Here is a 10,079-nt window from a genome sequence, read left to right on the forward strand (position 1 = left end):
AATTATGGATCGTTTTTGTAGTATTTACAAATGTTAACACACAACATCCCACAATAGCAAAAACAATGTTCCAAACCTTAGATACAGTATAAAAACCTCTGCTTCTGCAATGATATCAGTTCAAAAACAATATATCTTAGCTGCTTTATGTTGTGTAAATTGGGCAAACCACAACTGATTCCAATCCAGCTTAGACTCAATGGCAGGGGTTATTTTTTTCTATTACATTGACACTTATACAATAAAAGGAGGACTTTGAAGAGTGATATTTTTGGAAACAGAAACAGAAAAAGACAAACACTGTAATGTATGGACGAGGAAGAGTAAGAGTAAGGGGCCCAGTGAGAGGAGCAGGAGCAGTGAGAGATGCAGTGAGAGGAGCAGGAGCAGTGAGAGATGCAGTGTGAGGAGCAGTGAGAGGAGCAGGAGCAGTGTGAAGAGCAGTGAGAGAAGCAGGAGCAATGAGAGGAGCAGGAGCAGTGAGAGGAGCAGGAGCAGTGAGAAGAGCAGGAGCAGTGAGAAGAGCAGTGAGAGGAGCAGGAGCAGTGAAAGGAGCGGTGAGAGATGCAGTGAGAGGAGCAGGAGCAGTGAGAGATGCAGTGTGAGGAGCAGTGAGAGGAGCAGGAGCAGTGTGAAGAGCAGTGAGAGAAGCAGGAGCAATGAGAGGAGCAGGAGCAGTGAGAGCAGCAGTGAGAAGAGCAGGAGCAGTGAGAAGAGCAGTGAGAGGAGCAGGAGCAGTGAAAGGAGCAGTGAGAGATGCAGTGAGAGGAGCAGGAGCAGTGTGAAGAGCACTGAGAGGAGCATGAGCAGTGAGAGATGCAGTGAGAGGAGCAGGATCAGTGAGAGGAGCATGAGCAGTAAGAGATGCAGTGAGAGGAGCAGGAGCAGTGAGAGGAGCATGAGCAGTAAGAGATGCAGTGAGAGGAGCAGGAGCAGGAGCAGGAGCAGTGAGAGATGCAGTGAGAGGAGCAGGAGCAGTGAGAGATGCAGTGAGAGGAGCAGGAGCAGTGAGAGGAGCAGGAGCAGTGTGAAGAGCACTGAGAGGAGCATGAGCAGTGAGAGATGCAGTGAGAGGAGCAGGAGCAGTGAGAGGAGCATGAGCAGTAAGAGATGCAGTGAGAGGAGCAGGAGCAGTGAGAGGAGCATGAGCAGTAAGAGATGCAGTGAGAGGAGCAGGAGCAGGAGCAGTGAGAGATGCAGTGAGAGGAGCAGGAGCAGTGAGAGATGCAGTGAGAGGAGCAGGAGCAGGAGCAGTGAGAGATGCAGTGAGAGGAGCAGGAGCAGTGAGAGATGCAGTGAGAGGAGCAGGAGCAGTGAGAGGAGCATGAGCAGTAAGAGATGCAGTGAGAGGAGCATGAGCAGTAAGAGATGCAGTGAGAGGAGCAGGAGCAGTGAGAGATGCAGTGAGAGGAGCAGGAGCAGGAGCAGTGAGAGATGCAGTGAGAGGAGCAGGAGCAGTGAGAGATGCAGTGAGAGGAGCAGGAGCAGTGAGAGGAGCAGGAGCAGTGTGAAGAGCACTGAGAGGAGCATGAGCAGTGAGAGATGCAGTGAGAGGAGCAGGAGCAGTGAGAGGAGCATGAGCAGTAAGAGATGCAGTGAGAGGAGCAGGAGCAGTGAGAGGAGCATGAGCAGTAAGAGATGCAGTGAGAGGAGCAGGAGCAGGAGCAGTGAGAGATGCAGTGAGAGGAGCAGGAGCAGTGAGAGATGCAGTGAGAGGAGCAGGAGCAGGAGCAGTGAGAGATGCAGTGAGAGGAGCAGGAGCAGTGAGAGATGCAGTGAGAGGAGCAGGAGCAGGAGCAGGAGCAGTGAGAGATTGTTTTTATTTTAACCCCCCCCCCCCCCCCTCCTCCCCTCCTTTTTTATCTGGGCTTTTTGCTGTTGTTGTTTTTTTGTTCGGAATGCTCTTATGTGTTTCATGGATATTTTGTTCACTGTAAGCAATACTGTCAATCCTGTTCTGTTCTATCATACCGTGTTTCTACTGTACCTCCTGCAGTAAACAGTAAAGGAAAAAAATAGCTTTTTACTGGAATGCTTTTGAATGTGAACATTACTGTACATTTGGACATACAGTTCCTAACCAAGAAATTTAGTGTAAAACAGTGAATTGCATGTTTTGCATGCAAATACCTGTAAATCTGAGACTGAAAAGTCTATGCAGTTTTTGTAATGTCAACAATAGCCAGTATTTTGAAACCTGGTGTACTTTGATTGACTGCATGTAACTTGTGAGGTGAAAACAAGTGTTATTCTTTGACAGAATAATTTAATTTTGAGTCAGATTTCCAGTGTTTTGGTAAAGTTGGTGTGTGCAGACAAAGATGTGTTCTATTTTGAAATGAAGATTTAGTATATATTTAACAAAATGTGTTTTTGAGAAGAAAATTATCCATTTGGCCAATTGTGTTTTGTAGGTGTGAGTCTGTGTTAAGAGTTTAGAAAAAGTATCTGAAGTATGGTTAAGTGCTTGTTAGCGATTGAAAAAAACTGTAAGTTCCATATCAGTTACAAAAATGGTTAAGCTCCTGATTACCTTACTAGCCCTATAGCACGTTACAATCCATCACGCTCCCTAAGGTCTCGAAACGCTGGACTTTTGGTAGTTCCTAGGATAGCAAAGTCCACTAAAGGAGAGCTTTTTCACATTTGGCTCCCAAACTCTGGAATAGCCTTCCTGATAATGTTCAGGGTTCAGACACACTCTCTCTCTTTAAATCTAGATTAAAAACATCTCTTCGGCCAAGTATTCAAATAATGCATCTAATAATTTGGGACTGCAGTTGTATCTGATCAAATGCACATTCTTATTCATTAGCTTGGGTTAAACTAATTAATTTTACTTTGTTGGAAAAGCAGCTATGCTAATGAAGTCTCTATTTGTTTCTCTGTTTAGCCATGGGATTTACATAAAGCTCCAGTCTGGATCCAGAACACCTGAGAAAAGATGATGCTGACCCTCGGAGGACCCCAGATGATGCTTACCCTGAATCAACAAACAGAACTAACAAATATTGCTAAAAGTGTGACTGCATCATATAATAATTGCTGTTAATAATGTTCATCGTCTGGCTAACTACATCTTGTATTATTTTTTTCTGAAAAATCCTGTCAAACGTGCACAAACTGACAGTCACCACTGATAAGCTACTACTAAATATTGTAGAAACGCAAATTTCTGTAAAGCTGCTTTGCAATGATTTGTATCGTAAAAGAGTGCTATACAAATAAACTTCAATTGAATAGAAAAAATAAATAAGATTTCCGAAAAATACCCTACGGAGCAACAAATTGCTATGGATTCGTACATGTATGTACTTCCTTGCCTTGTTTTCGGGTTATCAGTGAATGCCTGGGCTTTGTAATGGGTGGTGTGCTGTTGCCATGGTGCATTAGCAAACACTCTGAAAGGTGTTGATGTAATGCATCTTTAATGCATAATGTTTATCCAAAGTGGTGTTCCCCAGAGATAAGACGCACCCCTACACATACCCAATATTTGAAGGTTGGAGTATCTGTGTGTACATGTGTGTGGGTGTTATCCCATAATTCTTTTAACTACGCATTAAACACCCCTGCATCCACCCACCCAAGCACTGCAAGTACCATAGACAAAGGAAGCTGAAGGTGAGATGAAGACCATCTCAGCAGTCTATACTACAATCTTATTAGCAGTTGTCACACTTAAAATAAACCCTGACTGTCTGCAAAAACAAAACCTGCCTCAGAGAGCTTGTCAGAGAGAGGATTTGTGCTTGCCCATATTTATGGAAATGCTATCATGAGGAACAGCGTTTGTGTTGTGAGCAAATTTGTGTTTTAAAAGCCAGATTGTGTAACAAAGTCTGTGTGCATGCATGTGAGCTCATGTGAAACGTACTTGTGTGGGTTGACAGCAGATTAAAGTAGGAGGTGAGAGTGAGTGGATGGCTTCATCGTAACATTATCATCTCGCGTCTATGGGAGAGTTGAGTACGGGTCACAGGTAATGAACATGGGTGTATGCGTGCAAAGAGGAGTGTGTGGATCACACATACCACCTCACATGCCGAATGGCTCTAAGAGCAACAACCAAGACAATCAAACAGACAAGACTGCATCAGGTTGTGAATAGCCCTGTGCTGCTTAAAACTGCAGTGTAACACTAGTGTGTTAGAGAACACAGAGCTGCTCTGTTTACTTGTGTGACCCACTGATATGTTTAAACTGATACACACAGTTTTATCTATTTTTGCTATGAGTAGAACTGCATTACAACAGAGTCCACTGCGTGATTCAGCTGGTTTAAGGTGTTTTCATTAGGGATGCACTCTGTCGATAATGATAAGCCCATAATTATTTTCAGTTCATCAACAGACCAATGGATAATTTTTAAATTAAAATTATGAAAATGTTTTAAAATAAAAAAAATATTTGAAAACGAAATATGTATTCCTGTGATGGGAAAGCTGAATTTTCAGCAGCCATAACTCCAGTCTTGAGTATAACGTGATTCTTCAGCAATCGTTCTAATATAGCCTACTGATTTGATGCTTAAGAAACATTTCTTATTCTTATTGATGCTGAAAACAGCTTAAGATTTAAGATTTTTTTTAAGGATTCTTTGATGAATTTAGTAATTTTTTTGTATCACAGCATTCCAATGTACACTGTGACAATGGATATTAATTTTGTGATTTGCTAAATATTACATTTAACAGTGTTATTCAATTATGAGTGTTACTGAAGATGAAGTTAAAAATAGGGAAAACTAGCATGCACATACTACAGCACACTACTGTGCATTTTAAACAGCTATAATCATAGCTGTATAACTATATAACAAATATATATTGAGCTTTCACTTTTTATAGAAACTCCTCCTGAAATCTCATTTACTCATTTATTATATACAGTGTTGATGGTGAAGACTAGCACGTCCTGAAGCAACATAACCAGGGCATCATCTACCCAAAAGACAGAGAGCTCAAGGACGTAAATACATAAAAACTACACACTGGTTTGTTAGTAGTGGAAAATACCCAACGCCACCTATGAAACTCCTGTGAAATGGTAGAGAGTGCAGCAAAGAAAATGTGTGTGTGAGGACAACATGTCCCAGCTTGAAATATCTTGAGTCAGTTAAAAAACAAAAAACAACGACAGCTTCTGAGGAGAAATATGAGCTGAAATCCACTGTGGAACAGGCACAGAGGACCTGAACGGGTCCTAACCAACACTCCTACTGAAGACACAAGTCTTCTTAAGGTCTTTTGAAATCTATCTAAACAAGGTCAACAATGCAGAGTGAGTAAATATTTCTCATGGTCAATTTTCCTTTATTCATGGTAAGGATGACTTCATCTCTGTGAACTGTGACACCATAAGCAACTAAAACGATGACTGTTTAGTCACATAATAACACTTAATACATTCCAAAAATCACAATGGACTGGGTGTTTAATTTTCTGCATTAAAGTCCTTCAGAAGACCATTTAAGAATGCTAGGAATTTGCAATTTCTACGGTCTGCCCTTTCCTGTTTCCTATTTTAGCTGCTCTCCGGCCTCCGAGCAGAGGGGAGTGCGGAGAAATTCACGGGGAACGGAAGCAGATCTCCCGCTCTCTCAACATTCCTAACTTGTCATCTTGGCTTTCGCCGCAGCCGTTCATTATGACGACTACTGGGGACTGAATCTTTTCAGTGAACGAATCATTACCATAAATTGACTCGTTAACAGTTTATTTTGAAACACGTGGAGTAAATTATAGAAGTCCCGCATATCATCACCAGAGAAATGTCTGTCATCTTCCAGTGCTGTCAAACGATTAATCGAAATAAAAGTTTTTGTTTACATAATATATGTGTGTGTACTGTATATATTTAATAAGTATATAAATACACACACTATATGTTATATTTGTATATTAAATATATTTATATATAATATAAATTATATAAGTATAAATATATACATGTGAATATTTTCTAAACATATAACGTATGTGTGTGTATTTATATATACATAATAATGATGCACAGTACACACACATATATTACATGAACAAACATTTATTTTGGATGCGATTAATCACGATTAATCATTTGACTTTTTACAGTAAGGTCCAGTTATGACCTATTGATTTTTTTTGGTTTTGTTTTAAATGAGACATATTTATGGTTGCATTGTTCACAATCAGAACTACGATGTGCAGTTAGAAAATAGATTTTGTGGATTTCTTTCAAGTCAGCTTTCTGCAATCTATTGTTGACATGAAAGAAAACATAAAGGGGGGGTACAATGGTGTTTCGTGAACTCAGAGTTGTTCACAGAGTTAAAGAGCTGGATTCTCATGCTAAACATGGCCAAAGTTTTAAAAAATAATTTAAAAGAATGACTTTTTGTGCCGAAAATCTTACTTCCGGGTAGCGGAGAGTATCAAGTGCGTTTGTGTGTTCTGGTCTTTTGAGTGACGGATGTTTTATAAACTAGGCCAAAGTCGAAGCTGGATTTGCAGATCGTTTGCTATTAAAACATGGAGCCGCCCCTGTGATAAAAGACCCCATTCATGTAAGTACAATTGCATCAGATTTCTGTATTTTGTTTGAAATCAGCACATAAGTGAATATTTATTAATGGTAACAACACGAAACATCAGTATTATAGCTCCGCTCAAGGCACGCCTCCAGGAGCTCGGCTTTTTCCGGAAAAAAAAAAAAAAAACAGAAAGCTGTATTTTTCTTTTATAAATATGATAAAACTAAAGACTTTTTGGATCTATGAAGGATGCAATAGACCCTTTTACAGTTGGTAAACAATGTGACGTATTTGTGTGGGCGGGGCTTAGCTGGAGGCAGAAAGATTCCCCTCAACACTTGAACAAACGGTAGCTAGCGAGTTTTCTTAGCTTGTTTTTTTAACAATGGCTGGAGAAAATCTGAATATATCTGCTTTATCTGAATATTTAAGGTCGCTCACTGTCCGGGACCACGATAATTATTTGAAAAAGTTAACTTTAACGGACGGAACCAGATTGGTCGACCCATACACAATCACTCATTGGATGGACGATCTGACAGGATTACCTCCGATTAAGTGGCCTGACATCTACACTTACCTGATAGAGAAACTGAGCGTGTATAGTAAAGAGAAAATGAGGGCGTATAAATCCTTAGATTAAATAAAGAGTGACATTACAGTAAAATAATTATTAAGATGTAATTAGTTTCTAGAAAAAAAATTCTGAAGACTGCAAATTAATTATAAACTTTCTGTATTTATTCTTTCTTACCATGTTCTTAAATTCCAGTCACAATTAATCACAACAATGTATATAAAATGTTCTCCGTCGATTCTGGCAACCAACAACACAACAAGACGACATTTTAAGCTCCTTGAGTAGCCGACCCTGTGTTGGTTTGTATTAGCCGCCTCCAGTTTTCCGTTTGTTTTGCCTCCAGCTAGCGCCGTGACGTACCTAAGTGGACATCCATGACATGCGGAGTCCCACAAGGGTCAATTCTTGCACCGCTCTTGTTTAGCCTGTATATGCTTCCACTAAGTCAAATAATGAGAAAGAACCAGATTGCCTATCACAGCTATGCTGATGATACCCAGATTTACCTAGCCTTATCTCCAAATGACTACAGCCCCATTGACTCCCTCTGCCAATGCATTGAAGAAATTAATAATTGGATGTGCCAGAACTTTCTTCAGTTAAACAAGGAAAAAACTGAAGTCATTGCATTTGGAAACAAAGATGAAGTGTTCAAGGTGAATGCATACCTTGACTCTAGGGGTCAAACAACTAAAAATCAAGTCAGGAATCTTGGTGTGATTTTGGAGACAGACCTTAGTTTCAGTAGTCATGTCAAAGCAGTAACTAAATCAGCATACTATCATTTAAAAAACATCACAAGAATTAGATGTTTTGTTTCCAGTCAAGACTTGGAGAAACTTGTTCATGCCTTTATCACCAGCAGGGTGGACTATTGTAATGGGCTCCTCACTGGTCTTCCCAAAAAGACCATTAGACAGCTGCAGCTCATCCAGAACGCTGCTGCCAGGATTCTGACTAGAACCAGAAAATCTGAGCATATCACACCAGTTCTCAGGTCCTTACACTGGCTTCCAGTTACATTTAGGATTGATTTTAAAGTACTTTTACTCGTATATAAGTCACTAAATGACCTAGGACCGAAATATATTGCAGATATGTTCACTGAATATAAACCTAACAGAGCACTCAGATCATTAGGATCAAGTCAGTTAGAAATACCAAGGGTTCACACAAAACAAGGGGAGTCTGCCTTTACTTACTATGCTGCCCGCAGTTGGAATCAGCTTCCAGAAGAGATCAGATGTGCTAAAACACTAGTCACATTTAAATCTAGACTCAAAACGCATCTTTTTAGCTGTGCATTTGTTGAATGAGCACTGTGCAATGTCCGAACTGATTGCACTATATTTTCACTGTTTTATGTTTTATTATTGTTTTATTATTATTATTTTTATGTAAAATCATTTTCTAACTGTTTTTAAATGTTTTAATCATTTTAAAAGTTTTAAAATTACTTGTTTTATTTTTGTTATTATTTTTCTTCATGATTATTTTACTTTCTTTTATGTAAAGCACTTTGAATTACCATTGTGTACGAAATGTGCTATAAAAATAAACTTGCCTTGCCTTGCCTTGCCTTACCTCTGACGTCCGTGCAAAAGGGGTCTATAGGTACTCAAGATTAGCATGAGGTTAAAAGAAACTGTATATGTTATGTGCCCTTTAAAAGCAAGGACTCCAGACCCTGGCTTGGAATCGTGTTTGATCGACTTGGTAAAGTGAATAATTCAGTGACTCATTCACCACACACTGATAGAAACACTCACTGGTGTCTCAGAAAGTTCTACTGAATGAATCATTTTGCTTAAGCGACTCAATCGATTCGACTCACTGAGATCCCTACCACTACTGACGTCACAGATCCCTACCACTACTGACGTCACATGCTTTGCCGAGATGCGTGTCTCATGTTCTTATTACCACAATAAGCAGTTCACAAGGTCATTCTTTTCCGTTCGGGACATATTGAAAGAAAGCGTAAGTGTCTCCTCATGAGAGTGTCCTTAATGAAGACGTCAATAAGTTGTAGGTTAATTATTCACGTCATTCAATAAAGAGTAAACAAAAGAACCAATCCCTGCAGATCCCATGATCATCAGCCTTCAGAGTTCTGGTTTCAAAACACAATCCACGAATGCATTCATTTTCATTTCATAGGCATTGGTGTGTTCTGCTGAACTCCAAAGATGGAAATGAAAGCCCCTGTCAAAAGTGCCAGGGGATTTCCATAGTACTCAGGATGTGGACAAGCTGGTCACATATGACGTCTTATTATGGACAGTAATAATATCCACTACTTTAGTACCACACATCCTCAAATCTCCGAGCTGGGTGTTTATAATAGACAACTGAAGAAGCCCACTTCTTTTTATCCTGTCTGCAACATGTTCTGTAACATTTATATAGATACTGAGTCTGACACAAATATTTCATACGCTTTCTGTTGAGTTGACTACAGTGGAAGTTTTAGAAAAGCCAAAACATCTTTAAGTGGTCAAATGCGACAAAACATATTTTAGGAAACATTCCCGTTTGAAACTATCCTAAGCGCATGTGACCGAGCAGGCGCAGTGTGCTAAAAACAAATAAAGCATCACTTCATCACTTTACCTGCTTCCACCGTATCCGTTAGGTCGTAATTAGCTGCTGTCCGGGGAAATTCTTTCAGTTTTCTTGTGCTGAGATTCAGAAATCCGGAGTTCGCCGCATCCTCCAGAGCTCTCTCCAAACCCCGGTTGAGAGGCAGGTTCGTATTGGAGCCCAGTCCGCTCAGGTTCGTCTGTAATGCGGCAGAGGGCAGCTGGGAATGAGGACGGGGCTCCGGTCCCAGCGTCGCCATGTTCGCCCCGTCGGGGAAAAATAAAAAAAAAAAGCTCGTCAAGAGGCTCTGCGATCGGTATATCCCAAAGAAAATGTGCTGGTCTCAGAAGCGGTGGGTGAATTTCCTCCTAGTGCGCTATCTGACTGTCCATAACGCGTCTG

The 10,079-nt window shown here is 40.3% G+C and overlaps 1 protein-coding gene across 8 annotated transcripts in view; it reads right to left on the minus strand.

Moving 5' to 3' along the window:
* The window catches only part of lrch1 (leucine-rich repeats and calponin homology (CH) domain containing 1), a 69,345-nt gene extending 59,266 nt beyond the window's left edge, over window positions 1–10,079 (minus strand). For 4 of the 8 annotated variants that reach the window (XM_052564777.1, XM_052564775.1, XM_052564776.1 and 1 more), the window contains exon 1: window positions 9,708–10,075. In XM_052564777.1, the coding sequence (XP_052420737.1) occupies window positions 9,708–9,936 (229 nt within the window). In that variant the 5' untranslated portion in view covers window positions 9,937–10,075. Of the gene's footprint in view, window positions 1–9,707 lie in introns of all 8 variants that reach the window. The other 4 variants (XM_052564772.1, XM_052564770.1, XM_052564774.1 and 1 more) reach the window with 2 other exon arrangements.

Source organism: Carassius gibelio, chromosome B9, assembly GCF_023724105.1.
Source record: "Carassius gibelio isolate Cgi1373 ecotype wild population from Czech Republic chromosome B9, carGib1.2-hapl.c, whole genome shotgun sequence".
Classification (NCBI taxonomy): Eukaryota; Metazoa; Chordata; class Actinopteri; order Cypriniformes; family Cyprinidae; genus Carassius; species Carassius gibelio.